Source organism: Armigeres subalbatus, chromosome 1 (assembly GCF_024139115.2).
Source record: "Armigeres subalbatus isolate Guangzhou_Male chromosome 1, GZ_Asu_2, whole genome shotgun sequence".
NCBI lineage: Eukaryota > Metazoa > Arthropoda > Insecta > Diptera > Culicidae > Armigeres > Armigeres subalbatus.
The window spans coordinates 154155122-154178360 of NC_085139.1; the positions used below are offsets into that span (position 1 = coordinate 154155122).

Below are 23239 nucleotides of genomic sequence, written 5' to 3' on the forward strand. Positions count from 1 at the left end.
TCCAAGACAAAATAATTTCTCTTGTTGATATTCTGCTTTAAGAGTGCTTGGATGCGTTCCGCATCGCTCGATGCGTCAGTATGTCATCGCCCTTATTCGAATCAAGGAAAATCCAACTCGGAAGTAGGTCTGGTCATTGTTTGGAACTACTATTGGACATATGTGGTTGGATTAATAAAATTCTAGGGTTAGGTGGTCGATTGCCAGAATCGCTTTCGGACCTAGACAAATCATGGTTGGTGGAGGAAATTAGCACAGGATCTATTCAGATAAATGAAAATCCTTTTCTGGATTGGGTCTCTTGGTGATCTAGTTTAGTCGATAGAATCCAACTCTGGAGTGATTTGATCGATAGCCGAAAACGCCATTGGAAGCAGGAGGGCGAAGAGAAGAAACCCAACGAAAAAGAAGGAAATTGTCCTACCAACAATTCTAATAAAACAAATATTTAGTAGTTATTGAAATTCCTCGATATAGACGCAGATATAACTCAAAATTATTCGGACTACATGGAGTTTTTCTAAATTAAACGCAAATTAAAGAGCCCTTCGGAATTTGGTCAATCACTTGGTTATGGATGTATTCTTTCGAATGGACCAACATAAAAAACTAAATCATTTCCTTATTATTCATTCCTCACTGCAGGAACATTACGGTGGCCATAATAGTGACCAGAAAGCATACCAATAGAAATGTGGGTATCAAACATCTTGATTTTCAATTAACTTTATAAGATACTCTCAGATTTTTTATTATTCAATTGTCTTCTTTAACCCGGTCCCAGAAGTCCCTGAGAATCCTGAATAGCAGTAAAAAAATCCATATAACATGTGGATATGAAAAACATCTACCATATACCCATAGATCTTTGGACAAACCCATAATCGGTTTGTTAGTAATAGGGACACGGCAGGTATTTCCGTCCATCGTCATAGGGGCTAAAATCAATGAAAGCAACGTCATTTTGCTAGAACTCCACTATAGCAGAACGTTTCGCCTAAGCTTACGATTGGGTACGGATGAATTTGACAAACAAGCTTCTATTTTATTGATATTTGAGACTATGACGATAAAACGAAAATGCCTGCCTTAACCCTATGCCCTCTAAATAATAAAACTGTTCTATTTATCTCAAAGTAAACATTGATTTTGGCGCCCCCTTGAAGGCTGGCGCCCTTGGCGAGGGCCAACCTGGCCAACCACACGCTACGGCGCTGTTAACACATTTATGTTTATTTGTGTTTAACCTAATAATATTTCATTGTAGAATTTTTACTTCCTTTAATCATTGGCTTTTCTTTCGAGGTTCGTACATTTATATTTATTTGTGTTTAACCTGATTTTCATTGTTGAATTTCTCCCTCTTTGAGTCATAGACCGTTCTTTCGGGTCTCGCATATTTGTATTTATTTGTATTTCACCTGATAATATTTCATCGTTGATTTTTTCCTTCTTTTAATCACAGGCGTTTCGCATAATTATATTTATTGGTATATCACCTGTTTCTATCTCATTCTACAATTTTTCCTTTGTTCAAACATAGGGTATTTTTCAGAGGTATATTGTTCAAATCAATAAATCAAAGTGTTGCTAGGCTTTATTTACATAAATTTTAATTCCCGAAACTAGTTCTTCACTCATTTTCATCAAAATGCATTGGCGAAAATCAGTGATGCTCAGCATTTTGGGCGTTTTTCCCTTAATTTGCTTGTCATTAAATAAAAATGAGCTTTTACGTTACAACTTTTACTTGGACGAAAGTTTTTGAATATAACTATCAGCTGAAGATATTAAAACGAACATTGGTATTAAAATCACTTTGTACGATTTTATCAAAGTAAAATTACAGTGCGGCCCGGGACTTAGCCCTCCATAGAAAAAAAATTAGCACCTCCCTAGAATTTGAAAAGTTTGTTATCAATTTTCAACACATAGCATAATCATAATGAAATAAGTGGAATACAAATGACCTTTTTTCTCATTTCTGAGAAAGATTCCTGTGTGGCAGTGAAATTTCACTTTATTTTTTTTTAACCCGTCACTATCCCCTACACCAAAAAGCTCCCATGGAGCCGCCTGGTAGTGGACGCACTTGGTGTTAATTATGAAAAGGCCAATTGATTTAAAGCATCAAAGTAAGCTTGATATGAACAACAACGGAGAGCCACGAAAATATTAATCAAAGCAATCGTGTTACTTTTCCAGCAGACTTCCGCTTGCCTAACAGCATGATAATTTCTTCAATTCCCATCAGCATTCGAGAAGGATTCTCATCAGAATCTGAGTGGAATTCCCATCAGAATCTGAGAAGAATGCTTATTGGAATCTCTAAAGAAATCCCTTCATAATCATCGAAGTATTCCAACCGGAATCCAGAAGAATTCACACTGGATTCCTTTCGATATCGTTGAGGGATACCCTTGGGAATCTGTGGGGGATACGCTTCATAATCCACGGAGAATTTGCTTCAGAATCTCTCGTTAATTTGCTTCGGAATTCCTCCGGAGTCATTCGAAGATTTGTTCTGTTCTGTTCTGTTCGGAAACGCTCGGAGATTTGCTTCGGAATTTCTAGACGATTTGTTTCAGAATACGATTTGCTTCAAAATTCCTTGAATACTTAATTCGGAGTCTCTCGACGTTTTGCCTCGGAATCCCTCAATGATTTGCTTCGAAATCCCTCGACAAATTGCTTCAGAATTATTCGACGATTCGCTTCCCGAGCAGCACAAGTCAGACAAAAATGGTTGCAGTAACTTGATTGTGACTAAATCTGGTCGCATATGAGTTGCAATAACCTATGTGAAACATGTGTGCTGCTAGGGATTCGGAATAAATCGACGGTTTGCTTCGGAATTCCTAAAAGATTTAGTTTGGACTCCTTCGACGATTTACTTCGATATCCCTCGACGAATTGCTCAGAATCATTCGACGAATTGCTTCAAAATCCTTCGATGATTTGCTTCGGAATCCCTCTACGAGTTAATCCCTGGAGGATCAATTCGGAGTCTTTCGACTATGTGCTTCGGGATCCCTCAACATATAGCTTCGGAATCCTTCGACGATTTGCTTCTACATCCCTGAAACATTGCCTACGAAATACCTGAACATTCACATTGGAATTCCTGGAGGAATCTCTGGAACATTCCTGTTCAAACTCTTGAAACATTTCCTTCGGAATTCCTGGATTATTCCATTCGATGCATTTTAACGGGAGTAGCATTTTTTCATTTGTTTTGAAGTAAATATAAACGAATATTATAAATTTATTTTTATAATTAGGAACCATTACGTTATGCTGTAAAGTAGGGAGGGATATGAAATTGCCTAAATTTGCGTTACGTAATTTGTGAACGCGCCCTTATTATTGTTTCATTTAATAAGGTCAGCTAGTAACCCTCTAACGTTCAACACCGTCTTTTGACGGGGTGCTTTGATATTTTTTTTTTGTAATTTTCAATGGTTCAGATTTCAAAAAGTTTTTAATGTCGATCAATAATATAAATTTCACTGCTTCTTCAAATCTGATTAATTCCTAACTACCCAAGCCACACACTTGTGGTATAGAGGTTTCTGTAACCTATACACGACTGGATTCGGTTACATTTGAGTTGTAGCAACTAGGGACGGTACGGTAATGGTTGACATTTCTTTTCACGATTCATTCTTCCATGCACACGTAAAAAAAGCGTTCATGAATTCGTGAACTAACGAGCTCACGGTGTATTTTTCGGGAATAACAGTCACGGATTCGGGAATATAGTCACGTTTTCTGGAACGTTCTGGAAAACATGATTGGTGTTCCCGAATCCATGAATTAAATCACGGTGTATTTTGCGTGTTTACGAATTCGGGAACGCTTTTTTTGCGTGCAGTCGCAGAAAAACAGAACAACGGCTGTTGCAGCAGCAGCCACGGGCAAGCAGACGACAGTCAGCACAAGATTTTGTTTTGTTGGTGACAAATATTCATTTCATCACTTTGGCTAGCACCCTTTCTAGGCTTTGCTAAACAAATAATTAAACTCGATTCTGTTCTGTAAGCGCTGCGCACAAGCCGAAACAAGAAAGCTCGTGCAAATTCCTACCGCATTGACGGCACAAGACTGTCACGGAGCAGCAAGAAACAGTTTACCGATGAAGAAAAAAAAGTAAAAAATGTCGCGTGCATTTTTTGGCAAACTGTTTCGGTTTGTTCGGTGTATGAAATTCAGACCTCAAAAGACTCTAATACACGACGTTTTTCTTTGAGAGTCTGACCGTACTTGCCCTATAGTAGACTGATTGCACTTCAAATTTGAATGCACCGAACTGTGTTACGTAGTTTACGTCATACGGTCGTGTCTTGTGCATAACCCTTCCATTTTTTTGTTTTTCGTTGTTCGTTATCTTCTTCTTCTTCTTATTGGTATTACATCCCCACACTGGGACAGAGCCGCCTCGCAGCTTAGTGTTCATTAAGCACTTCCACAGTTATTAACTGCGAGGTTTCTAAGCCAAGTTACCATTTTTGCATTCGTATATCATGAGGCTAACACGATGATACTTTTATGCCCAGGGAAGTCGAGACAATTTCCAATCCGAAAATTGCCTAGACCGGCACCGGGAATCGAACCCAGCCACCCACAGCATGGTCTTGCTTTGTAGCCGCGCGTCTTACCGCACGGCTAAGGAGGTTCGTTATCTACTAAGAACGATTTCTGCAAACCGTGCATTGCACCCTGAAAAGCATCGAGTGGGGTTTGGAAATTGCCAATATTAGTTTTCTGTAATTGGTGAATGAATACTAGGGTAACAGTCGCGACAATCGAAACAGCATCACCTGGAGCAACGTTTGCAACAGTATGTTGATTTCAACTTTGACTACGAGCCGCGCCGGAAATCACTTAAGACATCAACTTCCAGCAAAAGCAACAGTCCACATGAAGCAGCCGAACGAGCATGCAAGCAACCCGCATCTAACTTCTAAAATTTTTTTTAGAGAAGTTGGAGATCTCAACCCAGTTCTTCAATAAATTTCAAATTGTCACAACACTTAAGAGATGAGTAGAATGGATACTTTTGCGTACGTTTTGACAGTTTTCCCATGGTAAAACTGTCAAAACGCACGCAAACGTATCTAATTCTGCTCAGCTCTTTAATGGTTCTAGTATTCGATAGCATGTTGAATCAGTGCACCTTTCACTGATCATCAATCAGTGTATCCAACTTAGGAACCACGATGTAATATTTAATCATTACTCGAATTTTGTCAAATACGAGACACTGAAGATAGCCTTACAGTTTAGGTTGAAATACGTATCTTTAAAGATAATATATCGTGGGTAATGAAATGGAATAGTACACACTTGTCTAATGACAGGTGAAGACATTCCACTAAAAGAGCCTCATATTTTCTTTCAAAAATTCTGCCTGAATAACATCAGAAACAACATGTTTGTTAAAAAAGCATAAGTACATTGATCTTTTAAAGGTACAAGATACCTGTCGTTGTACATAGTTAAAGTTACTTATCAATAATGTAGTTAGACTCACAAAACTAAAAAGTGCTCCTGTTCTCTTCTCGTTTCAGATCATTAACTAGCAGAATATAAGGATTCAGATAGTCAAATTGGAAATTGGCGCGAAAGTGATTGTGAACCAGTGATTTCCCGACAAGTGAAAAATATTTTAGCAGTGCAAACAAAAGTGCAAAATAATCAAGGATCAACTCTGAAAAAACAGTTCAGCGTCGTGGCGTATTTACGGGGTGAAAGCCAATCTTCAACTTAAGGGTGAATTAGTTGTAGAAACTATCTAGAATTCAAAGTTTTTGTTAACTTTGTTCGTCTTATTTTCCCTTGTCACACGTGTAATCATCTCATCTTCCGGAAAACCTTGACCCGTCAGATCTATTGGCTTGATACCGAACGCATAGAACCCATTTTGTGTTATACCAAGTAAATAACGACCTCAATAGTTTACCCTCATCACGCTGTCTCCTCACTGAGATTGATAATAAAGTAATATTAACAAACAGTAAGAGACACCTGCAATAGCTACCACAACATTGTAGTTGAACGATACGAAAAATCGATTAAATTCAAAGTAAAGCGAACGAGTAGCGATACCTAAACACAAGCAACTACTCGCCCGGAGCGTAGGGTAGTTGACTACAAACTTTTCTTCTCGTTCAATATTAGCGCCATATCTGACGCAGGGTGCGGGCGAATCTGCGCCCCGCCAAAGGTAATTCTCCGCATTACATGGTTTCTCTTCTCAATACTGCTATTAATTATCTGATTATTGCTTTTTGATTCTTTTAACTTATTCATAATTGTTTCTACACTTTCACGCCTCGAACTTTTATGGCAAAGAATGCTTAAAATTAAACGCTCTTAAATGCTGTGCTCCACTCTTTCTGTACAAAACATATTTCGACGGTTTCGTGCAATACAGGCACAACTCAAAATCTGCAGATGCTCAGAAATGACGTTTTCAATTTTTGACTTGAAAAAAGAAACTTCTAGATTTTCGTGATTAAATCGAATTTCACTGGTATTTCTGCATGTGCTGATACAAATGGGTTAGTTTTATGTATTTTAGCAAGAAAACTTAAAATCGTCAAATTCGTATATTTAAATGAAGTTTTTCAAATTTTAAAATACGCATAACGCAAATACGCATTTGATAAATTGTGAATTTCAACCTGGGTGACCTGTGAAACTTCATACCATTTTCCGTGCGTTGACATCAAATTTTGAGTTGTGCCAGTATTGCACGAAACCGTCGGTTTATCCTTCCCACTTAATATCACAGAGGCATTCTGAAAGCACAATTCCACTTACAACAACACAATGCAACACAAAAAGACGCGCGCCATGGGTTGTGAAAGTTCAACAGACAAGTAAACCACAGTTGAATCACAGCACGCTATTCACAGCTCATTGATTAACAAAAGGGAATGTTTTATACTTGCTCTCTTGAAACCTTTGATATTGTTTTCTAATGCTTGACCCAATAGGGAAAGTGGGAAAACATATTATATTCTCAGGAGCTTCTTAGTTGAAAATATTTTGAAGATGTTATTAATTATGTGTATTACTTTCAATTTTTGAATGACGTTTTGCAAATTTTATGCTAATTTCTTATCCTTTACATAGAATTGTAATTTTGTATAGGTGCATTTAATGTTTCCTTAAATTGAAATATTGAACAATATTGTATTATATTATATTTGGCCAAGCTCCTACTACACAAGTAATGCCATAATAGAATTGTAATATTTTTTACTTGCATCGAGTTGTAGATATTTAAATGTGTTAGTAAAGCTTTTTCAACTCTACAGCTAATTTCCTTTCATCCTAATCGAAATTACCACTTTTTTGAATGTCATCTTCAATTTTATTACTGCTTATTTCTGGAGCTTTCTGATACCTTACACCGAAATGACAAATCTTACATTAACCATAGCTTAGTTGACCACACACCATCCCGAGTTGACTGTCAATAAAGACGATAGATGCACCAGAAAAACAACATGGGATTTGTCATGTTTTTCATTCAACAATCTCTTTGTCCAACACCTGGTGGAGAAATGGGTAGGAACAAATCTGACAATTCTGTTCAAAATTTGGGTATCTCAACTAAATTTAACAATACAGGTGTAAAGAATGGCATTCAATCACATGAAAAAACTCACGATATTTGGCTAATACAGGTACCATACAGCTCCTCATAATGTCACTTGTCATAAGACGAGTTTGTACCATCCCATTTAACTAGACCACTTGTACCTTGACAGATACGTATTTCGACCTCTGTCAAGGTACAATCAAGTGGTTGAATTAAATGGGATGGTACAAACTCGTCTTATGACAAGTGAAGACATTCCACTAAAAAGCTCAAAATAATTTTCTCCCCATAAAGTGTTCGAAAGATTAAAATATTGTTTATACAAACCTGATTCGAGTTCCAGGGGCATTCCTGAGTCCCTTTGAAACTCGCAGAGCGTTACGGCACGGTGATGGTCTTTCGTGCCTGCTATTTTCGACAGGTCTAAAGAGAGAATCTATCGTTAAGGACCTGGGTGGGTTACTTGACTCTAAACTATCTTTTAAGGATCATATCGCTTTCATATCATCAAAGGCTTCAAAAACACTAGGTTTTATTTTTCGCATAGCAAAAAATTTTGATCGTATTCATTGTCTCAAATCGTTGTATTGCTCGTTAGTGAGGTCTTCGTTAGAATATTCGTGTGTTGTATGGACCCCTTACTACCAAAATTGCATTGCGGGTATCGAATCGAATCCATTCAGCGCAAATTCGTACGCTTCGCCTTCCCTGGAACGACCCGACTAATTTGCCGCATTACGAAGTACGATGCAGACTGATAGGTTTAGAGCTTTTAAGTACACGCCGTGAAGTATCAAAAGCACTTATTGTTTCTGACCTTTTGCAATCTAGAATTGACTGTCCAACCTTGCTATCAAATTTAAATATTCATATTCCTACTCGAGAGCTTCGTTCAAGGTCCTTTATTTATATCAGGGGTGCCCGAACAAATTACGCCCATAATGAACCCTTCGTAAGCATGTGTCGTATCTGTAATCAGTGCTCTACTACCTTTGATTTCCATTTTTCTCGTTCTGCACTTCGAAGAAGTTTTCTTCTTATATTATCCCCACCTCGACACACAATACATTGAGAGATACAGATTATAGATTATTGTAGTTTGTAAATAGAAGTAGTAATAATAGTTAAGAATAGTAGTATTAAGCTGAATTTGTATTGGAAGCATTGTATTTTCTGTTGATATGAAAAGAAGAGGAGGTTTTGCGCCCATTTGAGAAAGAGCGCAAGTGCTCTACTCAAACGGGCTTTTCCCTGCTCCAAACAAATAAACAAACAAATATTCAACATCACTTTGGAGGCGGTAATACGGTAATACGAAGGGCAGGGGTTGACACGAGTGGTGCGATTTACACGAAGTCCGTTCAGCTATCTGGTTTTGTCGATGACGTTAATATTATGGCACGTAACGTTGAGAAGATGGAGAATGACTACATCAGGATGTGGAGAGCAGTTAAGCGGGTTGGATTAGTTCAATACGTCGAAAACGAACCACATGATAGGAAAAGGCTAAAGAGAGGACACAGTTTGTATCGGTGGTATCGGACGAAATCGAGGTGGTTCAAGAATTCGTGTACTTGGGCTCACTGGTGACTGCAAAAATGATACCATGAGAGAAATTTAATGGGCACAGCAAATGCTGGGTAAAGCGTACGTCGCGTACCTGAAGAAATCAAATAGACCCCACCTCGCCGTTCGTAGCTTCTTACCCAGCAATTCCTATCCCTACCTCCTTGTGGTGCTTGCCGGGATATTCGCCGCAGGTGCAAATCTTACTAAGCGTCTGTTCGCCTTGTTAGGAGCGGCTGATCATCGCCCGAGTGCCAGCGAGGGATTCGAAGTGAAACTGTGCACCTTGGTCCACCGGAAATTTAGGACGTTTGGTGTCAGATCCTGCAAGCCAGACCTTTAAAAATAACTCACGCAACGAATAATCAACAAGAGAGTACGGACCGATACAACCGACGAAGACCACTGCGACGAAAAGGGATTAGCGATTGGAAACTCGGTTCGTGGAACTGCAAATCTCTCAACTTCATCGAGAGTACTCGCATACTCGGCGATGTGCTCAAGGACCATGGATTCGGCATGGTAGCGCTGCAGGATGTTTGTTAGAAGGGATCAATGGTTCGAACGTTCAGAGGTAACCATACCATCTACCAGAGCTGCGGCAACACACACGAGCTGGGAACAGCTTTCATAGTGATGGGCGATATGCAAAAGCGCGTGATCGGGTGGTGGCTCAAAGGCTGATTCTTCAATTTCAGCATAATCAACGCCCATAGCTCACACTCCGGAAGCACTGATGATAATAAGGACGCGTTCTATGCGCAGCTGGAACGTGAGTACGACAGCTGCCCAACCCACATCGTCAAAATCATCATGGCTATGGCTCAGGTTGGCCGCCACGAGGAGGAGTTTACCGGCTGACGAACGAAAACGACCTACGACTAATTGATTTCGCCACCTACAAGAATATGGCCATTCGTAGCACTTACTTCCAACCCAGTCAACACAAGATCGTAATATGATGCCTTATAAGATGCTAAAGTGGAGGCGTTATAGGTACTTCACCATACTACATGTACGTTTATCGCCTTCACTTTGGCATATTATGTTGCATGATATTCGATTTTGTATTGACTGGGAACACAGTCTTCCGTATCGTTACACCTGGAGATCACCACTGCAGACATAATCACTAATCGACCACGTTCTTTTTGATGGATGGTACTTATCCGACATTATCGACATCAGGACATATAGTGGCGCTAACATCGACTCTGATCACTATCTGGTGATGGTTTAATTGCGCACAAAACTATCCGTCATCAACAATATTCGGTATCGACGGCAGCCGCGGTACGATATAGAGCGACTGAAGAAACCTTATGTCGCCACTACATACGCGCAGCATCTCGAGGCAGCGTTGCCGGAAGAGGGCGAGCTCGATGGGGCTTCTCTTGAGGACTGCTAGAATACAGTTAAAGCAGCCATTAACGACGCAGCTTAGAACAACGTCAGGTATGTAGGACGAAGTCGACGGAACAATTGGTTCGACAAAGAGTGCGGACAGATTCTAGAGGAGAAGGATGCAGCGCAGGCGGTCGCTGAAAAGCTGGCCACTTGCCTGCACATACTTATTGTCATAATCTGTGAATCTGAACAGCTACCGGAGAAGTGGAAGAAAGGCAACAAGTCGGAGTGTCAGAACTTTCGAGCGATTACCATCATTAATGCCGCCTTCAAAGTGATATCTGTCGTCTATCACCAATAGTGAATGCATTCGTTGAAAGTTAACAAGCCAGCTTCGTTGACGGCCGCTCGACAACGGACCAGATCTTTACTTTACGGGCAAATCTTTAAAAAATGCCTCGAATACCAGGTCCCAACGCACCATCTGTTTATCGATTTCCAGGCGGGATACGACAGTATTGATCACATAGAGCTATGGGAAATCATAAACGAGAACAGTTTCCTTGGTAAGCTTACCACACTGATCAAAGCAACGGTGGATGGTGTGCAAAACTGTATGAAGATTTTGGGCGAACACTCCAGTTCGTTTGAATCGCGCCGGGAACTAAGACAAGTTGATGGACTTTCGTTCCTATTGTTCAACATTGCGCTAGAAGGTGTCATGCAGAGAGCCGGGTGTAACATCCGGGGTACGATTTTCAACAGATCCAGTCAATCTATTTGTTTCGCGGATGACATGGACATTGTCGGCCGAACATTTGCAAAGGTGGCAGAACTGTACACCCGTATGAAACGTGAAGCAACAAAAGTTGGACTGGTGATGGTGAATGCATCGAAGATAAAATACATGCTAGTGGGCGGATCCGAACGCGACATGGCCCGCCTGGGAAGCAGCGTTACGATAGACAGGGATACCTTCGAGGTGGTCAATGAATTCGTCTCCCTTGGATCCTTGTTAATGGCTATCAGCCATGTTAGTCGTGAAATACGAAGGCGCATCATCTGTGGAAGTCGGGCCTATTACGAGCTCCAGAAGAAATTGCGAGAAGGACTTGCAAGCACTCGGAGTATTGGAGAGACGGGTGCTTAGGACCATCTTTGGCAAGATGACGGTGTATGGCGGCGAAGGATGAACCACGAGCTCGGGGATTGATCAGGTGGAAGGCGAACTGTGCAGCTATGACCGAGCTGAATGAAGACGACTTTTATGTACTACAGAGAAGAGTCCTGCGCTAGTCTGAATAAATACTATTTGTTTTAATTTCAAATTTTAAGCAAAGTTTACAACACGAGAATGCGATGTTTCATGCAGGCAAGGGGCTTTTGAAAATTATCTTTGCGTACGGTTAAGCAAACTTGTTGCGTTCGTGATTGTGTAAAGAAAACTGTCGGCGGCGTTGACGAGTCACAGGCGCTGAAGGAGTCGAAGGAATAGGACCTCCAGTAAAACTCAAGGAAAAGAATCAAGGAGTTATTCTTGATTTACAGAAGCGGGTAACAGGCCATTAGGCCGAAGCGCATTAGGTATTCGTTAGGCCGAATGAGAAGTGATAAGTAAGAAGTCAGTTTTTGCTTGTTCCTTCTACCATCTACCTTCTTGCTTCTTTCTTTCTCCTTATTTCATTCTCCTTCTTTCTGGTGGGCTTCACGGTCGTGTGGCTATCGGCGTCAGTTGTCTGGGCGCATTTGCGTGCTATGAAGCGTGGGTTCGATTCCCTCCCTAGTAAGGAGAAAACTGTTGACAAAGCGAAAAATTCCGCACTGGTCCACTGAGTGTTGTGTAAATGTCCTGTCCGTTGTCTAATGCTGGGTGTTTAAGTACTCAGTCTGAGCGACCTATGGTCAAAGACAGTAATCGTGTCTTTTTTCTGCATTCTTGCTTCTTCCTTCTTTCATATTCCATCTTCCTTATTTAATTTTTCTTTTCTTCCAACATTCTTTTTATTTCCAATCTTTTTCTCCATCCTTGCTTCTTACATCTTTCTTCTTTCATATTTTTTCTTCATTCTTGATTCTACTTTCTTCCTTTTTCCTTCTTTATTCTTTCATCTTTCTTCTTCTTTTATATTTCTCATTTTTCCTTCTTCCTTTTTCTTACTTACTTCTCCTCCCGTCATCTTTGTTTCTTCTTATTTCCTCATTCTTCTTTTTTCCGGTTCCATTCTTCCTCTTGATTCTACCTTCTTCTTTCTTCCTTCTTTTTTCCTTTTTATTCTTTCTCCTTCTTACTTTCTTTTATTCTTGCTTCTTAATTCTTATGAGAGAGTGAATAAGTCGTGCTGGTTTGAAATTCGGAGAATCTAGCTCCGCAAGTGACCGACGACGCCTCAAGACTTTGTGTGCATCGTATATGTTGAAGAAGGATTGCTAATCCCAAGTCTTATCCGTTATAGTACCATCTCATGCTCATGGTGAATTATTATTATAAGTTGCACCACGTATATCGATAGAGTTCCACTACATACTGGTTTCAAGACAAAATAGCAGCTGATCGCAAAATTGTTACACAAAGTATTGTTTCACAGCATTTGAGCTTCTATTGGTAATTAGTAAGCTTCAATAGTACAAGCACAAACTTTATAAAATTGTAAACTTCATACAAAAAATACACAGCATTTAAGAGTAGCACCGCTTCTTGCCTTAATAATTCTATATGTACTTTCTTCTATATTGTCTTTATTATCCAAGTTAAAAGGGTCGGACCTCCGGCAACGGCGTACTTCTTTTCATTTTCATTTTATTTTTTATCTTCTTCTCGTCAACTTTCATTACAACAGCAGGATCCACAAGCCGGCACACTGTCTTTCGCAAGCTTCAAGAGTAGCTTTACCAGCAATGTTAATTTCCTGAAGCGGCGGTAAGTGTCTGTAAATCCTTCCTTCGTTCCGACCTGCATAAATCCTCCTCATAGATGTAGACTACACGCATTTCCCTCGTCGTAACCGTTTCCTTCCCGTCCCATTCGGTGCCTCCACCAGTTAACCGTTCACATATTACACGTCATACCATCGGCATGCAGTTTAGGTTATCATTTCATTTTTTATGAGCTTCGACATTTAAAATTTCCAACACCACTGACTGTGTAGTTTCACATCCAAGAAGTTGTGCCTCACGCAGGGAAAATAGTTATTCGAATTTTAGAATAAACCAATAAACACTGTGTGATAGACCGATGCATTGAATATTGAATTATAGTTTATTGTCAAATGATTTTTTTGGGTAAATTCGGATACATATTTTATAAATATGATACAACTGGCACTAGCATTTCAGGTAACGAGTTTCAAATGATAGTTTTTATTTCGGTGCCAATTCGGTTGCCAAAAATAATCGTATCTCTTGTCTCTACATCAGACTGGAGGGGTTATACCTTAGGTGTAACTGAAGCAATAGAGCGTTTCATTTCTCAGCCGTCGTATACCAGGCAGATGCTTTTTAAACCGCAACTCCTGGTGAACAGACACACGTGGTGTAGTACCTTCTCACTCTAGCCAATGACAGGATAGCAATACCCAGGCTGCTTTCAGCCATGGTTGATCCGTAGAAGCATAAGATAGGAACTTGTGTCAACCATATAGCTTCCTATACTATAGATGTAAACTGTAATTGTGCATATCTTTGGCAAGTGTTACTAGAAATGTAATATATATCTGCGTGAAAGCAAGCTTACATTACCTGAAGTTAGACAGTGTTGATGTCAGATTGAAAAAAGAACCTAATTGCTAAATACATATGAAAAACCTTCAGTAACATACTAATAACGTCGCCGAATACTCCAATCTGACAACAGCGAGTGTCAGCATAACATTGGGTATTGGATATTATAAAAGTTGGTTTGGTTTCATAGTTCTTCATATGTAGACTTTCCGAAATTTTCGATACATTATTGATAACGTTAGTAGTTGTACGAACTTTCTTCTGGAAGGAGATTCTCTATTCATCCCGTGGATTCGCATAAGTGTCTCTGCTTATGGAACCACCAACCCATTTTTGGCCCTTCATACAGGAGTTTGATGAAATACAAACAATTGGTTTGGTTTATTGGACTATCAGATACGGCCAGTGCTATCGGCAGGTGCCTTGCCGATAGCACTGGTAGTATCATCATCATCATCATTATTGATAACGTTGTAGTTTTACAGGTGAATTACGGCTTTAGCTGTTTAATAAATCTAAACAAAATAGGTAGGTCTTAGCAGTCATACAGTGTTTTCGGTCAATCCAAAATTCTCTTGTTTTGAAAAACAGTAAATCACAGTGCCAGCTCTTCCACGCACAACTTCCAAAACAGCTAAATATTAAACATGAAATTTTTCTTTTTTCGATTGAAAATATCGCGTAGTACTAATTGTAACCGTATTTCCTATATTTTCATGTATTTCTCAAATTTGTAACCCCAACATGATCGATGTGATGTGAAACGTGTAATCTTGATAATATTTATCCACCATTTTCTATCCAACCCTTCTATCCTGTTGCACCATGTAACTCTATAGTGATTTTTTACCTGGTAGATTCAGCTCGGGAGACTTGTCTTCTGAGTGTGATGATGTCGATCCCAAAGATTTACCACCAGCAGCACGTCCACAACCCCCTCTACAGCAGCAGCCAATGCCCGGAGGACCACCAAATATTCCCCCGCCACCGGCACCCGGTTCGGCCGTCTCACCAGGACCGGTTCCTGGATCAGCGCCACCCACCGGAGGGCCCGAACTGTCACTAAGTTTTGGCAAGGGACCCCAACGAGGAACTAGTGCACCCTCCAGCCCGGCCAAATCACGCGAGAGTTTGCTGCAGCGTGTGCAGAGCTTAACCGGTGCGGCACGTGATCAGGGTGCTTCAATTATTGGTAAGTTATATCAGAATTTATGTATCAGGGCTCTATTTTACCCTGTTACAGCATTATGCGATCTTAAGAATTGTATGAAAGAAAGACTGAGAAATTATACAAAATCCTTGATAGTTCTGGAATATCTTAGGGTTTGGATCTGATTATATCTAACTACATACTCCTCTATTCCTGGAAAATTCAAGAAAGAATGGAGAATTTCACGAAATTCTATAACTCCATAAATAAAGCATTGTTTGTTTAAGATAGTTACCGGGTAGAGTGGCTCAAATTTGTATGGGAAAAACTTTTTTCAATTTCTTTGATGGTCCGCCCTCTTATTCAGTTCTATTTGATGCCCTGATGCTCTGGACAAAATTTCAGCCAGAATGGTCAACGTTTGGACGGTGCTAAACTCGTTGGAAGTTTATATGCAAAAATGTATGAAGAAACATTCAAAAACAGTGAATTGCAGTTGGACACACAACTCACGATGAAGAACTATGATACTTATTCAGATATCGTAGAATTAATTACAGAATGTTATGCATAAATTCGCGAGAAGATTAGAGTTTGCCCGGCTAAGTTAGCTTTTTTCTGAAATGGGGTTTGAGCAAATTTTGTTTCTTTTACCTTCGAAAAGAAATAAATTCACCCATACAACACTCCAGTAAAATGCTAATATCTTTGCCTTACAAACTCTAATCTTCTAGCGGTTTTCAGCATAACATTCTGTATTTAATTCTACAAGAACTGAATGAGTATCATGGTTCTTGATCGTAAATTGTGCCGTGCAACTGCAAATCACTGTTTTTGGATGTTTCTGCATACATCTTTCCATATAAACCTCCAACGTGTTTAGCACCGCCCAAACGTTGACCGATTTGGCTGAAATTTTGTCCAAAGCATCAAGGCATCAAATAGAACCGAATAAAAGGGCGGCCCATCAAAAAATTGAAAAAAGTTTTTTCCATACAAATTTGAGCCACTCTACCCGGTAACTATCTTAAACAAACAACGCTTTATTTATGAGTTATAGAATTTCGTGAAATTCTCCATTCTTTCTTGAATTTTCCAGGAATAGAGGAGTATGTAGTTAGATATAATCAGATCCAAACCCAGATCCAAAGTGTTTTTTGAGCCACCCTATTACCGGGGGTAATGTACAAAAGGGGTAGGAAAAATATGTATAAAATATCGAAATGACAAATAGTCACAAGGTCGAAAAGATCGAAACGACAACGTCGAAAGGGACAGAAGGTGAAAGGACAAAAGCTCGAAAGGGTCGAAAAGAACAAAACGTAGAAAGGGGCAAAAGGTCGACCAAGAACAAGTTGATATCAAGTGGGTGTATTCCAAAAAGGAATTTGTGAAATGCATTTAACTTCAAGCAAAAGTAATACACTCATCTCAACAAGAATGAGCAATTTTCAAAGAAAAAGTTATTACAATGAAACAATATTATGAATATCTAGATAGTTCTGTTAGAGAAAAAAGATTGTTGATTTAAGAAATCAATACAAAAATCAAAACAATACGTGCGAGATTAATTCTCCCCGTTTTAGTTGCTTGTCTATTTCGACCTTATGTCCCTTTCGATTATTGCCATAAAGTCCCTTCGACCTTTTTTCTTTAGACCTTTTGTCCTTTCGAACTTTTGTCCCTAACCCTTTTCTCACAGCACAAAGTCATAAATATACAATATGATCTTTACTGATTCAATTATTCCACAATTTTAGGATATTTAGTTTTCAAGTTAGTTACTCAACATGGGAATACTTGATCCCTCATTGTTGGGAGAAACGCAAAATCTCAAATCTCATGCACGATTCAAATGAGCGCGAGTTAAATTCCACAGGATTCATGGACTGGAGAATCGCGCATGATTCGATTGATGATTTGCATCATTGCATGATTTTACGTGTTCTTTTGACGTAGGACGTATCTCTTTACTATACCGGGTGTCATTTCAAAATTTCTAAATCGGCCGCGTTACGCTGTGTTGAAAGATTTCAAACGTTAATAGCTTTTACCCTAGTAAACAGATTTCTGCAGTTAACCCCTCAATCGACAGCTTTCAAGTATGCCTTTCATATTAATGCTTGATAATATCCGAAAACTTGTTTCAATAGGCCTAAAACTGTTTTCAAAGCAAAACATTGAATTCACGAAAACCTATAAATATGGGTACCGCATCATTCTTGCATCATTCCATTACCACGTTTTGATTGGTGTAGACGTCAACGAATGAGCTCACGCTAGGTCTGCTAAGAAGGCATAAAATAGCGCAGCGCGAATTTTTCCTCTCAATCTGACCGAAACAGGCAAAGCAATAACAGCATCGTCGGAATTTTTGAACGGTTGCATCATCGTCTCAGCCACGCATTCGCAAACCTAAAGCCTTTTTAAGAGCAAGGCAGAATCGTCAGCATTCTCAGGTCAGCATCATCGGCATTTTCAGCCCGGCATTGTCGAGAAGCCAACAGTAAGCGTGTGTGACGATAGAGTGTCGACGACAACATTACTGATCAAGTTTTCTCGACCGATGGCAGCAGCGGTTAAGCGTTTGGTATTCCTGCAGGCATCGATTCATAATGTTTTAAACAATCATAAACTCCCAGTTGAACTGCTCAAGAGGAAATTTACATCTAACATTGTGAATGGATCTTTTCAGAACCACTAATATACTTACTAAAGAGTTTTCGCAATTTTGAAAATGTAGTACAATTACTAATTAAGTTACTAATTAGAGAGCGTTTGCGTGACAATTTTATTAATTCGCGATGAATTATTACAAAATTCTGTCTTCCTCGCTCACGACAAAAGAAAATGCGTTTCTTATTCTAAGATTTCAACGAAAAATTTTGAAATTTCTCCATTAGAATTCCAAAAATTGTGTAACTTTCAAACGTTGGTATAAAGCTTTTGAATATTCTTGGTTAACGTGATTTTGTGTTTCAGCAAGTATACTCTATTACCACTATCGCAACTCTAGCTAATTTGAAGAGTTAAGGTCACTCCTGACGGAATCCAGGTTTCAAAGTGCTCGCGTTTTCGGGGGCACACCACTCGATACGGAAGCAACGCACAACTTTTTTTTATTCCTTTCTTTATTTGGTAGGCACTCTGTGTTACTTAACCACTACTGTGCCGAGATCTATTGTGGCATTCTGCTGCCAGAATCCACACAGAATCTATTTTAAAGATTTTCCATTATCATTATTGTTGTCGTTGCTTGTCCATCTCATCGTGAGTCCATTGTGTCCGTTTGTCCATGTCGTCTATCCAATGATCGTTGCATTGTTCGGTTGCCATTTATCCGGGTAACGTTGGAGGAATGCCTCCGAGAAGAACAAGTTGTCAGTCGTCATTAGGCAGCCGTGACGGTAAGGCGTGCACCCCAGAACGCCACCGTATGGGCTGCGGATCCGGCGACTGACGAGGGTTTGGTGGAGGGGCTGGGAATCGAACCCATGACCATTCGCTTGTAAGGCGAACGTGTACCCGGGCAGAAGCCATGAGCAGAATAACAAAACATGATATGGTTTTGATTGATATAAGAGATAAAAGAACAGGCGACAATATCAAAAATTTGCACCGAAATATCATTTGAATATCAAAATATGCTATGGATAAGAACAAACTAATGGCACATGATATTGATCACTTCTTACAAATAGCATAACTTGATTTCCTTGTAATATTTTAGTGCAAAATATTGATATTATCGTCTGATCTTTTATCTCTTATATCAATCATGTCAATATCTCATTATACTATCTTATCAACATTTGATATTAATGAGCTATTTTCGTCTACTCGGGTAGCCCCCTCAACGCACAACTGTCATTTTTATTTTTCACGCATGCTGCGACGCAGCAAAGCTAAATTAACAAAAATGGCAGTTGTGCACCGCCTCCGTATCGAGTGGTGTGCCCCCGAAAACGCGAGCACTTTGAAACTTGGATTCCGTCTGGAGTGACCTCGCAGAAGCGTCGCGGTATCACAAAAGACAAGCAATGTAGTGAAGAGACATTGCGAGGGGTGCTTAAACGTATAATTCAATGTGCAGCATAACATGTCGAAATAATGTGCTAGAAATCATCACATGATCCCATTTTGGAATCTTAGTTTAAAAATGAAATGTTGAAAAATGTAATTAAAATTTTCAAAAATTGTAAAATTAGTGTAATATTTGCAATTTTTGCACCCCTGGCAATCATTTTTAGGCGTTAGTCATCTTTGGTAACCCAAGGTGGTGTGAATGTGCTGTCTGTTGCCAAATATATGGGGATTCTTGCTTAGTTGGTCAACGTAAAGGTAGAACCAACAAATGTTTTGCGATGTATTCATCAAAAAGGTGGAACATCGGCTTAAGTTGCAATGCTATAATGAAGAAATCATTAGCTTTATTGATCAACTAGTTGACCCGGCAGGCGATGCCTGCATAGTAGGCGAGAATGTGCATTCCGAACTGCCCATGTAAAGTTCGCATAGGAATCACAATTTTAGTTATTCATGGTTTGCTCAACTTTACTCATAATGTACCCATTAGGAAGTATCATATAAACCCGTCGGAAACTATAACGAATGTTTCTGCTGAAGAAATGAAAAAAAATCCTTCCAGCCGTTTTCGAGTTATGCGGATACGAACACAGACCATTTCATTTTTATATATAAGATGTAAAGGTGTAGCCATCAGCTGATTTACAATGGTATTATTCATCGAAAAGGCGGAGCTTCGGCGGATTTCCTATGCTATATCTTTTTTGGCAATTATGGCATTGTACTTCGAATGTCCCATATATAATTATTCTGATAGTGAACTCTTTTATTCATTAGTTATTATTTAGAAAATAATAATTTCAAAATGTTTTGTCACTTTAATTACCCACGACTATCAGTGAGCAAACGATGTTCAATGGTCTTATTCATCAAAGGGGCGGAGCTTCGGCTAGAGTTCTGATATAATGATAAAATCATGGCTCACGCGAGTTTAGTTCCTGCTCAAATCTTATCTTTAGCGGTCGGTAGAGAACCAACATCCAGCGACAGGGACACGCCTGACAATAGTCATCGTTGCAGCGAGAAAAACCGCAGTAGCGACGAGATTTATTGTCTTCATTGCTACTCGACGCATCGTCAATGACGCGCACAACGTTAGCTTTCGTCGTGCAACCAAATAACCCTCCTTAATTCGGCGTACAAAATTATGTCCCGTATCCTGTTCAACAGATTGAGACCGCTTGAAGAGTCCTTCGTCGGCGAATACCAAGCAGGTTTTCGTGAGGGCCGATCAACGATGGATCAAATGTTTACCCTGAGACAAATCCTTGATAAATTCCGGGAGTACAACTTGCAGACACATCATCTGTTTATTGATTTCAAGGCGGCGTACGATTCGGTGAAACGGAATGAATTATGGCAAATTATGCTTGAACATGGTTTTCCAGCGAAACTGATACGGCTGATTCGTATAACGTTGGACGGATCGAAATCAAGTGTAAGGGTTGTGGATGAAATATCGACGTCATTTGTTACCTTGGATGGATTAAAGCAGGGTGATGCACTCTCGAACCTACTGTTCAATATTGCGCTCGAGGGAGCGATTAGGAGAGCTGGTGTGCAAAGAAGCGGTACCATTATCACAAAATCGCATATGCTCCTGTGATTTGCGGACGATATCGATATTATCGGAATTGATCGCCGTGCCGTGGAAGAGGCTTTTGCGGCTTTTAAGAGGGAGACAGCGAGGATTTTTGGCAATTATGGCATTGTAAATACTTCGAATGTCCCATATATAATTATTTTGATAGTGAACTCTTTTATTCATTAGTTATTATTTAGAAAATAATAATTTTGAAATGTTTTTTCACTTTAATTACCCACGACTAGCAGTGAGCAAACGATGTTCAATGGTCTTATTCATCAAAGGGGCGGAGCTTCGGCTATAGTTCTGATATAATGATAAAATTATGGCTCACGCGAGTTTAGTTCCTGCTAAAATTTTATCTTGAGCGGTCGGTAGAGAACCAACATCCAGCGACAGAGACACGCCTGACAATAGTCATCGTCGCAGCAAGAAAAACCGCAGTAGCGACGAGATTTATTGTCTTCATTGCTACTCGACGCATCGTCAATGACGCGCACAACGTTAGCTTTCGTCGTGCAACCAAATCGTCATGACGACAGCGAAGAACGAATACTTCATACCATTATTCCCTGCGAAGATTTTTATTATTTCTTTGTGAAAATGAATTTGAAGTAACGTATGAAGATGTTATAAATGCTATCGAAACATTTATTTTACCAAAGTTCGCACTATTTCTTTATTCTAGACGTCATTATGTTTTTAACTACTCCGTCTATAATGACGTGCAATCGATTATGTGAAGTAGTGACGACGGAAATTTTATTTTTATTTTTGGCTGCACGGCTATCTTCGTGGTAGGCATGCGGCATGAAGAAACCGAATAGGTGTCGCGTCGGTCAATGTTATGACGAAGACTATATTTTTTTCGCTTTCTTCATACGACGAGAATGACTATTGTCAGCCCGGACAGGGATGATGATATTGCCGTCTCTAGAAATCAAAGAATTATCGTTATACATACTTTCATCAATGACAAAAAAAATCAACATTAGATGAAAAATCAATTGGTAGTTTTCCATTTTGATATTTTTTCTCTAGATTGGTAACGAAACGTGTAATAATGCTGAGCAACATATGTATTTTTACATGCATGGTCAAGTCAAATCCTACGTCCACTTCCGGTTATGTCACAGACATTACCCACTGTTAGTTTTTTTATGTCGATAACACCACGCATTCATTAGAAAATTCGAATTCAAGAGCTTTATTGAAACAAATGGAATTGTTGAACTATTTTTTTTAATTAATTATTTTTATTTATTAACTAATTAATTGATCAACTGCATTCAATATATTAAACTTAATTTATCAACATGTCCATATTACGCACACATGGTTTCAATTTCATCCGCACCCTTGAAAATCTGGACTGTTTTCAACATGATTTCATTATGCACAGAAGCATAGAAGTTGATTGTTTACCTCTAGATCGATCTCAAGCCGTCTTAGTACTTTAGTATAAGAATGACGTAAATGGTTAAGATCTCCAATATAACAACGTTTCATTAGGGTGTCCATATTACCCCAGCCTTCAGCCCAATATTATGTACAAGCTTTTTAAAATGTTTATCTAAAGTTGTGCGTTGCTTTCGTTTTGAGTAGTATGCCTCACGATTTTGTTTTTTTTTACACAGGAGCAGCCGTATCCAGCGCAGCAAGAGTGCAGCCATTCAACAAGGACAAATGCTTCACACTCCTAGTGCTAGACGATCAGAACACTGATTGGTCCAAATACTTTCGTGGCAAACGCCTGCACGGTGACTACGATATACGGGTAGAGCAGGCCGAGTTCAGAGAAATCTCTCTTACGGCCAACGCCGACGCTGGTCCCCTGGTGTCGTTCAACCGTGGCAGCTCCAAACAGCCCAAGTCATATCGGCCGGACTTCATCTTAGTGCGCCAGGCACCCCGTGATGGGGCAAAGGATTATCGCTCAACGCTGCTAGGTTTGAAGTATGGCGGAGTGCCAAGCATCAATTCGTTACATTCGTTGTACCAATTCCAGGTAAAAATCGACTATTTATTTTTAATTAAATATTAAATTGTTGCGACCCATTTCATGTCAAATCAATAAGGTTGGTAGGCATTTTATGAAGTATCACGCAGAACTGTTACAATGTTGAAATGATAATGGGAATCCTTATCCTACAACCATGCTTTATTCTTAACTATT

At 39.5% G+C, this 23239-nt stretch overlaps 1 protein-coding gene across 1 annotated transcript in view; it reads left to right on the forward strand.

Annotated features, from left to right (window-relative positions):
• LOC134205317 (synapsin) overlaps positions 1-23239 on the forward strand; it is a 278521-nt gene that overhangs the window by 151523 nt on the left and 103759 nt on the right. The window contains exons 3-6 of the mRNA XM_062680470.1: positions 5571-6226; positions 13363-13442; positions 15100-15434; positions 22701-23071. Of these exons, the coding sequence (XP_062536454.1) occupies positions 15197-15434; positions 22701-23071 (609 nt within the window). The 5' untranslated portion in view covers positions 5571-6226; positions 13363-13442; positions 15100-15196. The remainder of the gene's footprint in view (positions 1-5570; positions 6227-13362; positions 13443-15099; positions 15435-22700; positions 23072-23239) is intronic.